The sequence below is a fragment of the Macaca mulatta genome, chromosome X (assembly GCF_049350105.2).
Source record: "Macaca mulatta isolate MMU2019108-1 chromosome X, T2T-MMU8v2.0, whole genome shotgun sequence".
NCBI classification, from domain to species: domain Eukaryota; kingdom Metazoa; phylum Chordata; class Mammalia; order Primates; family Cercopithecidae; genus Macaca; species Macaca mulatta.
This window is the reverse complement of record NC_133426.1, coordinates 124,899,768-124,917,895: the sequence shown is the minus strand read 5'-3', so window position 1 is coordinate 124,917,895 and position 18,128 is coordinate 124,899,768. Positions and strand designations below refer to the sequence as shown.

Here is an 18,128-nt window from a genome sequence, read left to right as displayed (position 1 = left end):
GTATGGTTTTCTTTATTGACGGTAGAGATAGGCAATCATGAAAGGGGAGGTGGGAAAGATTCTGCAGGTTGCCACTTCGTCAGGCAGATGGATTTTGGGAATCTGAGTACATATGAAAGTGAATGATCTGGAAATTGATTCCTTTAAAACTATCTGTGCCTACATATGCCTTGAAAAATCTTCATACACCCTCAGGGGTATGTATACTTACTTATCTTTAACTACAGCTGCTTCAACCCAGGAGTTCTTGAATTTTAGTGCTCATCAGACTTGCTTGGTGTGTTTCTAAATATGCAAATTCCAGATCAGGCTCCCAGACATTCTGATTCCGGAGGTCTGGGGTGGGGCCCGAGACTTTTTTTTTTTTTTTTTTTTGAGACATAGCCTTGCTCTGTCGCTCACGCTGGAGGGCAGTGGCGCGATCTTGGCTCACTGCAACCTCCACCCCACAGATTCAAGTGATTCTCCTGCCTCAGTCTCCTGAGTAGCAGGGACTACAGGCACGTGCCACCACGTCCAGCTAATTTTTTGTATTTTTAGTAAAGACGGGATTTTTTTTTTTTTTTTTTTGAGACGGAGTCTCGCTCTGTCACCCAGGCTGGAGTGCAGTGGCGCAATCTCGGTTCATTGCAACCTCTGCCTCTCGGGTTCACACCATTCTCCTGCCTCAGCCTCCCGAGTAGCTGGGACTACAGGTGCCCGCCACCACGCCCGGCTAATTTTTTGTATTTTTAGTAGAGACAGGGTTTCACCATGTTACTCAGGATGGTCTCAATCTCCTGACCTCATGATCCGCCCACCTCAGCCTCTCAAAGTGCTGGGATTACAGGCGTGACTCTAGGGCAAGCCTCTGAATGAGGAGGCTAAGCTGCCTACTTGGTTCTGTGTGGCCACACAGGCCCCAGGGGAATGAACACAATAACAGCTCTTCCTGATTGTTGATTACTGGCCAAATCCATCCCTAAACAATGCCTCCCCTAACACTTCTCCTTCCTCACTTGATACATGGCAGGTTCTCTAAGCTTGCTCACGTGGGTGCTATGATGAGTCCACAGGCCAAAGGAGGGATGTGTGTCTTTTTCAAGAATGTTTTCAGGTAATGGTGAGAGGTGATCAATAAAATTTGCAAGCCATTTGTTAAACACATCCATAATTAAAATCAGTATTACAATGAAGTTATAATAAAGATACAGGTAAAAATTACTAAAAAGTCATCACTTCCTGATTATCATACTATGTTGTACTACCATTTATGATCTTGAGATTATTTATTGTTATCTTTATGGTGCAAATACTATGTAACAGTGCTACAGTGCACCATGTTAGGTGATGTCACATTGTTAGCTTAAAAATTGGCCACCATGGGAGTATTTATACCATGGAAATTAGCAAATATTACAAATTTGTTTTTTTTTTGGAGGGTGGACTGTGAAACATTTACTAGTACACCACTGGCTGTAGGCCTTGGGCAATTCATGTCCCTACTGTCTGTCTCTTGGCCTTTACCTGAATGAGTTAGCTGTTAAACTTCTATTCCTAGTTCAGGGATTCTTAGTTGTTGAAAACAGATTCCTGCATCCCTTCTCCAACAGACTATGATTCAGTGCACGTTAAACTAATTCCCAGGTGCTTCTGAGGAAGGCATAGCAGACCACAATTTTAGAAGTCCCCATGGGGTTGAAAGGAGATGACCTGGAAAGAGGAAAAACGAAATATCCTGCTCTTGACATTAGTGCACAAGAGTGAAAGCTTTCATAGAATTGCTTATAAGCTTAAAATAACTCATTTCCCTAATGAAGATGCATGGAAGCTTGGCTGACTCAATGGTTTATCTAACGGTTTATTCCACTGATAAGTGAATGACTATGTTAAGGCAAAAACTGACCCAAGGAAGTCAGTTTCCAACATCTCTTCAATTACTCTTTTACATATTGTTGTATGCACTGCAGTAGACTCAATTCAGATCAAATATTTGAACATTACTTACAAGGACCTGTGATTGACTTTCATACATATTCTATGGGTGAAATCAACCATAATAATCAATAAAGTGGAATGATTCTCTTCTGCATCTGCTTCAACTTCATCCCCTGTGAGTTTTGAGGCTTCCCACCACCTTCCACTCATTGCCACCTCTGTCTGTCCCAGCTGCTGCTGCCTCTCCAGTGGTCTGTACCTCTCGCCACCATACCACTTCACCATTCCTGCTCTTGCCACACACAGAGCTTCATTATGACCAAGTGTGCCTTTCTTTTTGGCCTCATGCAAAACTCACTCTAGAGAAGACTGTCCTAATTAAGGACTCTGACTTAACAAGGGTAGGTTCAATTTAAGTTCACTTTGGCCATACCTAAAATAGTTGAGTTTTTTTTTTCCCCCCAGAGACAGAGTCTCACTCTGTCGCCCAGGCTGGAGTGCAGTGGCACCATCTCGGCTCACTGCACCCTCCAGAGGCCTCCTGGGTTCAAGCAATTCTCCTGCCTCAGCCTCCTGAGAAGCTGGGATTGCAGGCGCATGCCACCATGCCCAGCTGATTTTTGTATTTTTAGTAGAGACGGGTTTCACCATGTTGGACCATGGCCAACAGCCAGACTGGTCTCGAACTCATGACTTCAGGTGATCCACCTGCCTCAGCCTCCCAAAGTGCTGGGATTACGGGTGTAAGCCACAGTGTCCAGCCAATAGTTGAGTTTTACTAATGTTCAACAGGCTTAGAAAACAGATTCAGTTCTAGTTTGCACTGCTTCACTTTGTTTTGTAAACAACTTAGGTTAGTTTAATGGTTCACTGAAAACTTAATATTTGAAATCTGCTCAGAGGTTCAATAGAATAGTATAATTCTTTGTTGCTTCTTGGTCCCTTTTCTGTTTGGTTCTGGTCCTAAGAGAAGCAAAGCACTGACATCTGTTGCAATGTTCTTCCCCCTCTCCAAGTAGGGATGGTGAAAATCTAAGGCATTTCTCCTAGCAATTTTAAATTATGCCTTTGGTCTTCTTATCCAAATAATACACACTGCAATATTTTAAATGTTGGGTACCATCTAGAGGAGACAGTGTATACTGATCCAGTTGATGAACATATTTTGAGAAAAAAAAAATCAGGAAAAATGCTTCTCAATATACTGATCTTGTAATTAGATACTGTAGTAGAACTCAAGTCACTGATTGTGCCATTCTGATGCCACAGAAGATCACAAGTTATAATGTCAGCAGGAATTTGAATAAATGAATGAGAAAGTGAGGAAATCCTCAGCTGCACTGTTTCTGAAGGACTGCCGGCAAGCACATAGACCATCAGAGTTAGAAATCTTAGTCCAAAGACTTCATTTTAATAGACTTGCAGAGAACTACTTATATTTCCTGAAGTCACAAGGCCACCACAACCAGGATTACAAATTGGGGTTCCCAATTTCTATGCAGGAACTTCTTGTAATTCATACATTGTTTATTCTTTTTTTCTTTTTTTTTTTGAGACAGGGTCTCACTCTGTTGTTCAGGCTAGAGCACAGTGGCGTGAACATGGCTCACTGCAGCCTTGACCCCCTGGGCTCAAGCCATTCTCCTGCTTCAGCCTCCCAATTTGCTGGGACCACAGGCATGTATCACCATGTCTGGTTATTTTTTTTTTCTTTTTTTGTAGAGACGGACTCTCACCATGTTGCCCAGGCTGGTGCTTACTGTTAAGAGTTCATGCTTTGTACTTTCATTTTAAGGACCACCTTCGATCAATAATTGGAAATTCTTACAAGATATATATTTCTCTATCTCCTATTGTTATTCACAGTAATAAATAACAGGTACAACCTGAATGTTTGATGGATTGCTTAAATTGTGCCCATAGGATGGACACTACCTCAGCCAGGTGTAAGAACGTACCCTCGATGTGATGTAATGAAAAGAGCAATTCACTTCCTGAAAGTCCACAACCCCAGTTGAATCATAAGAAAAACATTAGACAAACCCAACGTGAGGTACATTCAACAAAATACTTGACCAGTACTCCTCAAAACTATCAGGGTCATCAAAAGCATGGAAAGTCTGAGAAGTTGTCATAGCTAAGAGGGGTCTGAGGACACATGATGACCAAATATGGGTAAAAACTAGTGAAATCTGATTCAAAGTGTGGAGTTAATAATAATATACCAATATTGGTTCTTTAATTGAAAAATATAACATGGTATCGTAAGAAAAATAAGGGAATATAACTACTTGTTTCAAAAGTTAAGTTTATTCACTTTAATAGACTATTGGTTGCTCTAAGATTATATGATAGTGCTTGGCCTACGTTTTTAGCATTAAAATGTCTTCTCTTTTATTGGGGATAGTAGATGATGTCTGTTAAAAATGTTAAAAAATGTCGGTGCCCTATGTCAATCCCTAAAATTCTGTGTGTCCATGAAATCCCTATGTCTAGAAAGTGTTTCTTGCCGGGTGCAGTGGCTAACGCCTGTAATCCCAGCACTTTGGGAGGCTGAGGCAGGTGGATCACCTGAGGTCGGGAGTTCCAGACTAGCCTGACCAACATGGAGAAACCCCACCTCTACTAAAAATACAAAATTAGCTGGGCATAGTGGCGCATACCTGTAATCCCAGCTACTCGGGAGGCTGAGGCAGGAGAATCACTTGAACCCGGGAGGCAGAGGTTGTGGTGAGCCGAGATCACGCCATTACATCCTAGCCTGGGCAACAAGAGCGAAACTCCATCTCAAAAAGAAAACGTTTCCATATATCATATTATGTTTTTTTTTTGGTCTGGGAGAGTACTCAGGGATTTGTGACAGGCAGTAAGAAATGTACATCTGTTGAGTTTACCTACTGGTTAGGCACCAAGCTTTACACATACATGATTTCTTAGCAAATCTTTGCACTTTAAGTTAGGTATTCCCATATTACAGATAAGGAAGTAGTAGTAATGTAGGATAAATAACTTGCCCAAGGAATGTGCTAACGGGAAGGAAGCAAATCCAAGTTTACCTGACTCTAGAACCTGTGCTCCTTTTTTTTTTTATAATACCATATCACTTATTATAGAGAATATCTAATGCTCATTTTAAAGAGAAATAGTGTTCAACTTTTTTGTATATACTTTGATGCTACCTTTTCAAATTCAGTGTATTCATATAGCAATAACAAGTGTCGGTATTATGCTTTTTTTTTTTTTGAGACAGAGTTTCGCTCTTGTTGCCCAGGCTGGAGTGCAATGGCGCGATCTTGATTCACCGCAACCTCCGCCTCCTGGGTCCAAGCGATTGTCCTGCCTCAGCCTCCCGAGTAGCTGGGATTACAGCTGCTCGCCACCACGCCCAGCTAATTTTTTGTATTCTTAGTAGAGATGGGGTTTCACCATGTTGGCCAGGCTGGTCTTGAACTCCTGACCTCAGGTGATCTACCTGCCTCGGCCTCCCAAAGTGCTGGGATTATAGGCATGAGCCACCATGTCCAGCCAGCATTATGCTTTTAAGCTTGCAACCCAACTCGTTTTATCTTTTTGGTCAAGTAACCATACAAAACCTATCAGGAGATAAGTCATATAATAATACCCTGATTATATGCAGTTAAAACAATCAACACCACAGCTGACTACAAGTTCTCAGGCAGAAGTTAGTGAAAGCCAAGCTGCCTCAAAGAGCTGAAGACATCAAGTTTAAAAAAGAAACACTGGATCAATCACAATGCCACCCAGACCTTGAGACTAAACAAACTGTGCCTGGTTTTTAGAAAGCCAATAGCGTAACAATTCAGTAAGGGAGAGTACAAGAGAGTGAGGGGGCCAAAGTAACCAAAGAGAGATGAGGAGAGGGGAGGGGGAAAGGGAGAGGGAGAGAGCACAGTACTGGCAAGAAGAAAGCAACAAACAATATGTAATTTACTAGAAAGCCTAGAACACTCTAAGACCATGCTAATCAACAAGGATATGTCCGTGGCTCCCCAACTTCTCACTTACATGCTGAAAACAAATGCAGTAAAGAACACATAAGCATACAGATGAATTATTAGCAGTGTTCAATTTAAAGCTAGAATTAAAACAATTTTAAAGGCATGTAACTAATGCATTATAATTTAGGGATCTAAAATCTGGTCTTCTGTTGCTAAAATTTAAATGATTAAAACAAGAGTTTATTTTTCTTGCATTCCTTGATTTACTGAAGTCAATTAAAAATAAAGTCATGTTTAAACAAGTGTTGGAGACCAACTTTTAATAATACATATTTAATTTCAGAAACATATGCTAACCATCAACAACATGATCAGGGTTTCATTGCCCCAGATGTTATTTCATTGGTACATTATATTGATATTTACAAAGGCTTTCAAATTCAACAACACAAAACAAAACAGCTTAATTTTTAAAAACTACAATGCTTTAAAAAAATGTAAACAGTTTCATTTTTACATTATTGTAAAAAAGAAGACTCACTCCTTAATGTGGCTTAATTTTTTTTTAAGTGAGCAAAGCCTGGTGCTCATGGATAAAGAATGAAAATAATTCTTTACATAGAAACATTGTGCTCCAGTGTGGCAAAGAAAAAAAAATTATATGTACATATATAAAGAAAAGAATCTTAAGCCCACAATTTAGACCACAAAAAAATCTTGTCCCCAAATTGAGAAATTTATAAAAACCATTTACACATGGTTATTGACCTATTGGAAACCTATATAACATTTTCAAAACAATAACTCAGTCAAAAGATACTACTTTTCTTAAAAATGAAATCTTGTGCAAAAAAAAATTGTTTAAGCTAGAAACAAGACTATTCCCCCTAGTAAGAGGCCAAAAGAGCCACTGAAATAATTTAACTCTGTTAGATTTAATGCATGTAACCAAAAGGCACATACATGTGATTAATATATTAATATATTTTCATGCAGAAACTTGTGCATGTTCATAATTATACAACGAAAACACAAACATAACAAAACAATAAAGCCTAATGTTTGGCAATGTTATTCTAGCCATATTCCTTTCTACTCTATCGGCCTGGGGTTTCCTAGATCATTAACACTGCCTCTCAAAAAATATATTATATTTGAACAACTTTCAATAAAAATTTAAAAAGTATGTTAGCTTGGAACACTATATTTTTTCAGTTCTGATACATATAGAAACTTATTGATATGTTTATTTTAAATGCCATTTCAAATTAAGATACATTTTTTCTTTTATTAACAAACACTTTGATTGCTCCAGTGAAGTCAGCAGAGAGAAGAACTTCTGTGTTATCTGTCTTCATAATACCTTAAAAGCATAAAAAATAGTTTTAAGTTGATTTTTAAAGGAATATGAAGCCTGCTGCCACAATTATCACATGCCCATGACCCTCCACCTTCAGGGGAGAATATCATCTCCCGACCTTTTCAGTCTCCTTTTCTGGCTGGCTCCTGTAATTCTTTCATTCTGCTGAATCTCTCCTCTGCTCTGAGACTCACTTCCACTTACCTTGTCTTGGCTGGTCTTTCCCTGGCTTGAGGATATTACAGTCTCCTGGGGCCTGGATGCTTGGACTTATTCCTAGGCAGCCCAGGCATCTAAGTCATCTAATGCTTCATTGCATGGCAAGAAGCTAGTGTGTCATTCAACCTCAGGACTGCAGTGCTGGCAGAATGGGATCAGCTGGGCAAGTCTGTTGCTAACAGGGGTATCTAGCGAGGTTGCCAGTAAGGGTTATTGTATAGCAGACATACTGAAAGTGCCATGAAATGAAGTACACATTTGCTGTGTGAATGCTGACAGCACCTTTTGCCATATGGTCCTTACTGAAAAGCTATATAACTATGCTGAATGGCATAAATGCTTACCTCTTACATTTGCCAGTTGCATAAAAGCATTTAATAAAAAAATTCAGTGTTAACTAACTCTATTATACATAGGTGAAAATTGAGATTTTGAGATTTAAAAAAGAAGAAAATAATCCAAACTTTAACTGGAAAGTTGTGGACAGGATGAGTCACACAAAATGGTTTCCCTTAGATGTGCTAAAAACATATCCTAAGTCTTTGAACATTCCTTTACCACCCTTTTGGCATATCTCATAGCAGTACTGTGCAGTGGTAGTAGCAGCAGCAGCAAAGGACTTAGGAATATGAGAAAGGATAGAGAAGAATTCACCATACATATAAAATGCTTTGTAAGACACAATAATAATGAAAATAATAATAATGAAAATAACAATAATGCCTACTACATGCGAGGCATTTTGCTAAGCACTTTTACGCATACAAGTATATATATATATTTAGATAGAGCCTCACTCTGTTGTGCAGGCAGGAATGCAGTGGCACCATCGTAGCTCACTTGGAACCTCACACTCCTGGGCTCAAAGGATCCTTCCACCTCAGCCTCCCTACAGGCATGTGCCACTGTGCCCGGCTAATTATTTAATATTTTGTGGAAACAGGGTCTTGCTATGTTGTCCAGGCTGGTTTCAAACTCCTGGCCTCAAGTGATCCTCCCGCCCTGGCCTCCCAAAATGTTGGGGTTACAGTCATGAGCCACCATGCCCAGCCTATACATGTCATATCTAATTCTTATTGAAACTCTATAAACTAGGTTATCATGATTATTTTACGCATAAGGAAAATTGAGGCTCAAACTGCCAAACACGTCAGGAACAAAGAGAGAGGGCAATTGGATATATTTTGTGATCCTCCATTTCGGGTTTAAGAGAGTTTATTCTTAGACTACACCTACATGGGTACAAAATGACAAACACAAATCTGAGTACAACCCACTAAAATTTGTGCCTCTTAAAAAAGGACCCAGTTAGTTAAGTGAGCCTTGTTAATGTGGTACATTTTTGAGTAGTTAAAAAAAAAAACCCTGTACCTTTTGCTTTTCCTCAAATTGTTTTAAAAGCTAGAATTTCCTGTGGAATATGCAGGGGAAGTATATAGAATGTAAAAAGGTAGTACTGGGGAAAAAAGAAAAGAAAAAAAAAAAAAGGCCAGGTGTGATGTCTCATGCCTGTAATCCCAGCACTTGGGCCAAAGTAGAAGGACTAACCTTTTTGAGGCCAGAAGTTTGAGACCAGCCTGCGAAACATAAGGAGAACTCATTTCTACCAAAAAGAAAGAAAAAAAAAAATTAGCCAGGCATGGTAGTACGTGTAGTACTAGCTACTTGGGATGCTGAGGCAGGAAGATTGCTTGAGCACAGACTTCAAGGTTGCAGTGAGCTATGACTGTACCACCGCACTCCAGCCAGGGAAACAGAGTGACACCATGTCATTCATTCATTCATTCATTCATAAGTAAAAAGAAAAAAAAAAAAAGAAAAAACGTAAATGACCTAAGTTAGAAGAGAGAAGCTGGATTTGATTCTGAGAAGGAAAGAAAAAGAAAACAGAAAACAGTTAAACAGGCATTTAGTAAAGGTTTAATCATTCTAACTTGGTTTATTTTTGTATCTTGTACTGAAAGAAATGCTAGACTCAAGTTCATCTTTGTTATCAAAATTTTTCTTCACAGACAGAAGGAATAGTGTGTAGTGAGTAGAGTAGATAGTGCAAATAATAGTACAAAAAATTACTTGAGATTAAACTATTGATAACTTTTTAGCATTCAAATACATTAGAAGCACTCTTTGTACATTGTATCTATTCCTGTGGCTTTATGACCTGTTTGTAATCTGTAGCATGAGACAATACAGTCAATAAACTATTATGCAATCAATTTAAAAATTAAAAAAAAAAAATATATATATATTTTTTGAGTTGGGTGTCCTTCTATGTTGTCTGGGCTGGTCTCGAGCTCCTGAGTTCAAACAATCCTCCTGCCTCAGCCTCCCAAGTACCCGGGATTACAGGTACACACCACAACGCCTGGCATAACTATTTTTTTTTTAGACAGAGTCTTGCTGTGTCACCCGGACTGGAGTGCAGTGGCGCGATCTCCATCCACTGAAACCTCCACCTTCCCGAGTTCAAGCACTTCTCCTGCCTCAGCCTCCCAGGATTACAGGCATGCACCACCATACCTGGCTACGTTTTGTATTTTTAGTAGAGACAGGGTTTCAACATGTTGGCCAGGCTGGTCTTGATCTCCTGACCTCAAGCAATCTGCTCACCTTGGTCTTCCAAAGTGCTAGGATTATAGGTGTGAGCCACCACACTCAGCCACAACTGGTTTTAATAATACAAACTTGTTTTCACTAATAATTGATCCAAATCTGCATGGTCTTACCATACTCTTAAGGACGAGCAGGACTAGTTACAGATTTTTTTTTTTTTTTTTTGAGATGGAATCTCACCCTGTTGCTAGGCAGGAGTGCAGTGGCGCGATCTCAGCTCACTGCAACCTCCGCCTCCCTGGTTCAAGCGATTCTGCCTCAGCCTCCTGAGTAGCTGGGACTACAGGTGCGCACCACCATGCCCAGCTAATTTGTGCAGTTTAGTAGAGATGGGGTTTCACTACGTTGGCTAGGATGATCTCGAACTCTTGACCTCATGATCCGCCCGCCTTGGTCTCCCAAAGTGCTGGGATTTCAGGCGTGAGCCACCACAGCTGGCCCAGATTTTTATATAACTGATTGGCACTCGATATTACTTGTTGACAGTTTGTTCTCCCTTCCTAATATGAGCACTTTATATAACCGGAATTAATACTCATTCTCAAAGCATATATGCTACAAATGGCAAGAAATTACAAACTTGTAAATAGCCATCTATCTCAAGAAGCTGTTAACTTGTGGCAACTAGAAAAATTAGCTCTGCTTCATTTGGGTTTAATTCATTCAGTCGGCAAATGTTCATTAAGCGCCTACTATATGAAGGTAAGCACTGTGTGAGACACTGGCAATACAGCAATAAATAAGACATGAAAAGTCTCTGTCTTCTAGAGATTACAGACTAGTAGGAGAGAGACAGATAATAAAGAAGTTTTATATTTGTATATATTGTTTGCACTTCTCTAAAGAGAATGGTTACCTATAGTTATGAACATCTAAATTTCTCTTTTTTTTTTTTTTGAGATGGAGTCTCGCTCTGTCACCCAGGCTGGAGTGCAGTGGCGCGATCTTGGCTCACTGCAACCTCCGCCTCCCGGGTTCATGCCATTCTCCTGTCTCAGCCTCCCGAGTAGCTGGGATTACAGGCGACTGCCACCACATCCGGCTAATTTTTGTATTTTTAGTAGAGATGGGGTTTCACCGTGTTAGCCAGGATGGTCTCGATCTCCTGACCTCGTGATCTGCCCGCCTTGGCCGTCCAAAGTGCTGGGATTACAGGCGTGAGCCACCGCGCCTGGCCCAAATTTCTCATTTTTAATTCTCAGGTGAATTTAAAACAGGTAAAACTTTGAGGAAATATATTACTGAAAAGTTCAGAAATGGGTATCTGACAACCATTAAGTTGCAAACAAGAAATATTCTTTGGTGGCTCACGCCTGTAATCCCAGTGCTTTGGGAGGCTGAGGTGGGTGGATTGCTTGAGCCTAGAAGTTTGAGACCAGCCTGGGCAACATGGTGAAATTCCATCTCTATAAAAGTTCAAAAAATTAGCCTGGCGTGGTGGCGGGTGCCTGTAGTCCCAGCTACTCAGGAGGCTGAGGCAGGAGAATGGCGTGAACCCAGGAGGCGGAGCTTGCAGTGAGACAAGATCGTACCACTGCACTCCAGCCTGGGCGACAGAGCGAGACTCCGTCACAAAAAAAAAAAAAAAAAAAAAAAAAATTAGCTGGGCATGGTGGTGTAGGCCTGTAGTCCCAGCTACTCAGGAGGCTGAGGTGGAAGGATCACCTGAGTCCAGGGTGGTTGAGGCTGCAGTGAGCTGTGACTGCATCATTGCATTCCAGCCTGGGTGACAGAGCAAGACTCTGTCTTAAGAAAAAAGAAAAAAGAAATATTCTTTATACTAGTGAAAACCTCATTATACTCATATGAGACAAATGAGGTTACTAAATGCTGACTAGAAAAAAATATAGGACAAATAAAGATTTACCAGAATGTGTGAGATCCAAAAAGTCAGCATCTTCACTTTTCTCGTTCCCTTCTGAGTTTTCAGATGGCACATCCAAAGATAACATCAAACTTGGGTTTGGTGCAAAGATGGCTGATGTAACAACTGCATTGTGGGCTGCAGAAAAAATTTACTTCAGGATAACTGACAAATTGGATACCAAGACAAACACGATAGTGTATGTTATATGCCAAATATCCTTAAAAACACAGAAGTAACTAAGAGTGATTTAAAACCCAAAAATTTTTCTAAGAAACATTACATATAAGTTCTGAAATTCCCTGACTTCTCAAATTTTAGACCAAAGTTCTTCCTTAGTATAGATAAAACAAGTAAAGCCAAATGCAAAGCAGTTTATCAGTGTCAAACTGCCTCTCTTAAAATAATGCCTACATGAATTTACTTCTTCTTTTTTTTTAGACGGAGTCTCACTCTACCACCCAGGCTGGAGTGCAGTGGCGCGATCTCGGATCACTGCAACCTTGGCCTCCTGGGTTCCAGCAATTCTACTGCCTCAGCCTCCTGAGTAGCTGGGACTACAGGTGCGTGCCACCACGTCCAGTTACTTTTTTTTTGTATTTTTAGTAGAGACAGGGTTTCACCGTGTTAGCCAGGATGGTCTCGATCTCCTGACCTCGTGATACGCCAGTCTCGGCCTCCCAAAGTGCCAGGATTACAGGCGTGAGCCACTGTGCCCGGCTATGAATTTACTTCTAGCACATACCCACTTTAACTTGATTCTCTTAAGACACACAAAAGCAAGTATTTACTTACCTTTAATACCTTCCCAGAAGTCATTACGATCTCTCCTGACTGAAGTAAACTTGCTTAGGTCATGGTAAGTACTCCAGATATAAACATACTTATCTTCTGAACCACTAACGAGGTAAGTAAAATCATGGCTGAATTTGGGGAAGAAAGGAAAAGCAAATAAAATGTGTGTGTATATGTTTAACGGTTTCCTTTATCAGTGCTTCCTACTTTGTGATACCTAAAATAACACCTGAAGGAGCTTGTTGAATATGTAGACTCAAAGTCTCACTCTAGATGTTCTAAATGTGTAGGTGTGATGTAGTGGCCTGGCACTTGTATTTGCATCAAAGCTCTAAGTAACTGTGACATTAGTTAATCCATGTTGGGAGGAATGATGATTTAAGGTGTGAAAGACAGGAGCAGAATACTTTACCAATTGAGTTAATTACTGTATAATTCAAGAAAAAAGAACTGGTAAGAAAAGGACTGAAAGAAGAGGGCTAGAAGGAAGAAAAGGTAGCTAACCTTCAGGAGAGTGTCCGGAACCCAAATTAGAAATTTAAATAATAATGATATGTAAAGTTTTGAATACAAGACACTGTGCTGTGGGGTGTTAAAATGCTTTCTTAAGAGTCCTAAAAGGTTCCTTCCTTTCCTAAAAGGTTCAAGGCAATGGGGCGGGGATGGGGGTGGTGGGATGAGCCATAAGCCCCTTCTTAAAAGGGTAAACAAAGGTACAAAAGCAAAAACTCTAGAGATGAGAGTCTTCTAATCCCAGCTCTACAACTATGACTTTAGGCCAATCACTTAACTTTCTGAGTCTTGGTTTCTTCATCTGCAGAATAGGGGCAATTCAAATTCTATATACTAGATAGGTGGACAAGGTAAGTATCGCATGATAAAATACTAGTTGCAAAAGTGAAAAGAACCCCATTAAACATAAGGCATAGACCAATGGAAAAATGGAAGTAGGGGAGAAATGTTCTGATCTCTTTTGGGAATATCTCATTGCCAATTTACCTGAAACTTGCTTTGATCTGGCTGCTGCTATTGACGTAACCCTTATACTTCATGGACAGTGACAAATCTCTCAAATCATATAGTCTGATTCTGGAGTCATTTGAGGTTACCAATATCTAAAAGCAGATCAAATGAAAAGTTAAAAATATTATGTTTTAGTACAAGCTAAGTTACAACCCAAAAAGGGTGCTACACACATACAAACAAATATACCTCAAAACCAGAAGAAAAGTGGTATTCCACAAGAAAGAGAATACATTTTTTTTTGCCAAGATATTAAGAACTTCCAAGAATCTACATATAGTATGGAGAGAGATGCTTTTGAATACTGTAGTACCTTATTTTCTCCAGGTAAAGGCTCAATGCCAGTAATTTTTCTTCCAACCTTGTTACGCCCTCTAGTGGATCGTACATGTATTTGTGTATGGTATTTCAAATGCTAAAAATAAATCATACATTTAACATATTAGAATTAGGAGCATGTGTGGTGGCTTGTATCTGTAATTCTAGCTACTCCGGCGGCTGAGGCAGGAGGATTGCTTGAGCCCAAGAGTTCGAGGCTGTAGTGAGCAACAATAATTGTACCACTATGCTCTAACTTGGGTGACAGAGTGAGACTTTGTCTCTATAAAAAAATTCTTTTTGCTTGGGCATGGTGGCTCACGCCTGTAATCCCAGCACGTTGGGAGGCTGAGGCAGGTGAATCACTTGAAGTCAGGAGTTAGAGACCAGCCTGGCCAACATGGTAAAATCCCGTCTCTACCAAAAAATACAAAAATTAGCCGAGTGTGGTGGCACATGGCTGTAGTCCCAGCTACTCAGGAGGCTGAGGCACAAGAATCACTTGAATCCAGGAGGCGGAGGTTGTAGTGAGCCGAGATCACTCCACTGCACGCCATCCTGGGCAACAGAGTGAGACTCCATCTCAAAAAAATTTTTTTAAAAATTAGAATGAGAAGACATCTTAAAAGTCATCTGCATCTGTTCCAACTCTTAAGACAGACATGGTATTATTTGTCCCTATTTAGAGAAAATGCAGTTAAAGCCCAGAGGGGATAAATAACTTGTCCAAAACCATGAAAGTGTTTACTAAGTATATAATTATGTAATTTACAAAAAACAATCATTTACCTCTGTATCATAGAAAATACATCTGCCATCATATGTCCCAATCACTGCATATTTGCCATTCTGACAGAAGTTTGCAGCTGTGATCAATTTCGTCTGACCATCTACTTCATTCCACAAAGCCACTTTTTTGTCAGGTATGTTCCAAAGGCGGAGCTTTCCATCCAAAGACCCACTTAGAAAATACCTGTCATCCTAAAAAGGTGGCAAAAGAGAAAGCTTTCATTTTACCACATCAAGAAAAAACTCATTAGCAAATCAAATCAGTAAGTCTATTAGAATAGTTTAAAAATGTAGATTTCAGGGCTGGGCGCAGTGGCTCACACCTGTAGTCCTAGCACTTTGGGAGGCCAAGGCAGTGGATCACAAGGTCAAGAGATAGACACTATCCTGGCCAACATGGTGAAATCCTGTCTCTAGTAAAAACATAAAAATTAGCTGGGCATGGTGGTGTGCGGCTGTAGTCCCAGCTACTCGGAAGGCTGAAGCAGGAGAATCACTTGAACCCGGTAGGCGGAGGTTGCAGTGAGCCAAGATCGCACCACTGTACTCCAGCCTGGCGACAGAGTGAGACTCCGTCTCAAAAAAAAAAAAAAGATTTCATTTAAAAATTTTTATTCTTTAAGCAAGCATTATTTTATGCACTGAAAGCAGTAACAACAATTAGAAACCTCACTATTCACTTTGAGAAATAAAATTCTAATTATCATATCCTTAAACTGCCCTTTTGCAAGATAGGGATGTTAATAGATAACGTGTTTGAGTGTGTATTGAATGGAAGAAGGTTCTGTGGTCAAGTAAGTTTGAGAAATTCTGGGTTACAGAAAGTTAAACTCGATTAACCTGCATTTTGAATCTCCAAAGAGAGGATAAAACAGGTAGCATTTTTCAACATATTTAACCACAGACTTTTTTGGGGGGGCGTGTTTAGGGGAGATGCTAGACCTTTCAGGAACATGCTATGAGAAACACTATCCTATATCATACCTTCCTCTGGGATACATGTAACACTTGGATAAAGAGAAATATCAGTTAGTGGCCCCCCAAACCAGTCATTTTTGGAACCCTAGCACCATGCCAACAGAGAATTACTTCATTATTCAAATTCTGCTCTCAGATCAGGGATTCTCAACCTGCAGCAATTTGACCCCAAAGGGGACATCTAGCATTATCTGGAGACATTTTGGTTGTCGAAACTGGTGGGAGGATCAGGATGCTACCAGTATCTAGTGGGGAGAGGCCAGGGATGCTGCTAAATATCCTATAATGCACAGCCTTCTCTCCCCCGTGTAACAAAGAATATCAACAGTACTAGGCTTGAGAAACCTGCCTTAAACTAAATCAGTCCTACCACTAAGCTGGTTTTGTTTTTGGCAACGTAAGAATTTTTCTTTCTTTATTTTTATTTTTTGGTGATGGGGTCTCAGTTTGTTGCCCAGGCTGGAGTACAGACGTTCGATCACAGCTTACTGCAGCCTCGATCTCCTGGGCTCAAGTGATCCTCTCACCTCAGCCTCCCAAGTAGTTGGGATCACAGAAGCACACCACCATACCTGGCTAACTTTAAAATTTTTTATAAAAATGGGGTCTCCCTATGTTGCCCAGGCTGGTCTCGAACTCCTGGCCTCAAGTGATCCTCCTGCCTCAAACTCCCAAAGTGCTGGGATTATAGGAGGGAGCCACCATACCCAGCCAAGATGATGATTCTTCTTTTTTTTTTTTCCTTCCCCACCCCCCCACCCCCGCCCTAAGGGTTTCTGTTCCTTGCCAAAAATTATTATTCTTACCCATCTCTGAAACCTGTCAAAGACAATCTACAAATGATGGACATCTTCATGGCTATGGTATAGTAGGGTCACTCAATGTGTACCAGTAGAAGAGCTGAACAAGTAAAAACTTAGTAATTGTCACATACGTACATCTATGTGTGTGTATCTCCATTTTGTTGTTATTTTTATTTTTTATTTTTGAGATGGAATCTCACTCTGTCACCCAGGCTAGGGTACAGTGGCACAATCTTGGTTCACTGCAACCTCCACCTCCCGGGCTCAAGCAATTCTCCTGCCTCAGCTTCCTGAGTAGCTGGGATTATAGGCATGCACCACGATGGCTGGCTAATTTTTGCATTTTTATTAGAGATGGGTTTTCACCATGTTGGCCAGGCTGGTCTTGAACTCCTGACCTCAGGTGATCTACCCACCTTGGCCTCCCAAAGTGCTGGGATTACAGACATGAGCCACCAAGCCCGGCCCATTTTACTATTTCTTTTCTAACTCTGCTACCTTTCTTCCTTTAACATTATAATAAAAGTCATATTTCCTAAAAAAAAAAAAAAAAAAAACAAAAAAACCCAAGTCATCACTACCCTATTCTTTCCTAGCCCCTTAAAAACACTCCAGGTCAGTACGATTTTTAGAAATAGGGCTTTATAGTTTCCAAAATAAAACCAAATAAAAGCACTATAAAAAAATCATTGGCTGGGCCAGGCGCAGTAGCTCACGTCTGTAATTCCAGCACTTTGTGAGGCCAAGGCAGGCAGATCACTTGAGGTCAGGAGTTAGAGACCAGCCTGGCCAACATGGTGAAACTCCATCTCTACTAAAAATACGAAAATTAGCTGGATGTGGTGGCACATGTCTGTAATCCCAGCTATTTGGGAGGCTGAGGCAGAATTACTTGAACCTGGGAGGTGGAGGTTGCAGTGAGCTGAGATTGTGCCACTGCACTCCAGCCTGGAGACTGTCTCAAAAAAAAAAAAAAAAAAAGAAAAAAAAATTCATGGCTGAACAGAAAGTTTAATAAATAATAAAATACCACATGGAAAACAATCGGATGGGTGCAGTGGCTCATGCTTTTAATCCCAGCACTTTGGGAGGCCGAGGTGGGCAGATCACTTTGAGCCCAGGAGTTTGAGACCAGCCTGGGCAACATGGCAATACCCTGTCTCTACTAAAAATACAAAAATTAGCCAGGAATAGTGCAGGCACAGTGGTGCATGCCTGTAGTCCCAGCTACCTGGGGAGCTGAGGCAGGAGAATCACCTGAGCCAGGGAAGTTGAGGCTGCAGTAAGCCGAGACTGCACTACTGCACTACAGCCTGGGTGACAAAGTGAGATCCTGTCTCAAAAACAAAAAACAAAAAACAAAAAAAAAAAGAAAGAAAAGAAAAACAATGAGAAAGAAAACAATCACAACTAAATATCTCTTTCCAACCTGATACTTTATAGCTAAAACAGAGTTATGGAAAGATTCATGTATGGAAAGATTTTGCTCA

General features: G+C 40.5%; 1 protein-coding gene across 12 annotated transcripts in view; it reads right to left on the bottom strand.

Annotated features, from left to right (window-relative positions):
• Positions 1-6,169: 6,169 nt before the first annotated feature.
• Positions 6,170-18,128, bottom strand: part of WDR44 (WD repeat domain 44) — a 102,150-nt gene continuing 90,191 nt past the window's right edge. For 2 of the 12 annotated variants that reach the window (XM_077987901.1, XM_077987902.1), the window contains 7 exons: positions 14,858-15,049; positions 14,064-14,165; positions 13,727-13,842; positions 12,728-12,855; positions 11,936-12,070; positions 9,004-9,058; positions 6,170-7,239 (listed from right to left, as the gene is read on the bottom strand). In XM_077987901.1, the coding sequence (XP_077844027.1) occupies positions 7,221-7,239; positions 9,004-9,058; positions 11,936-12,070; positions 12,728-12,855; positions 13,727-13,842; positions 14,064-14,165; positions 14,858-15,049 (747 nt within the window). In that variant the 3' untranslated portion in view covers positions 6,170-7,220. 12 annotated transcript variants of the gene reach the window in all.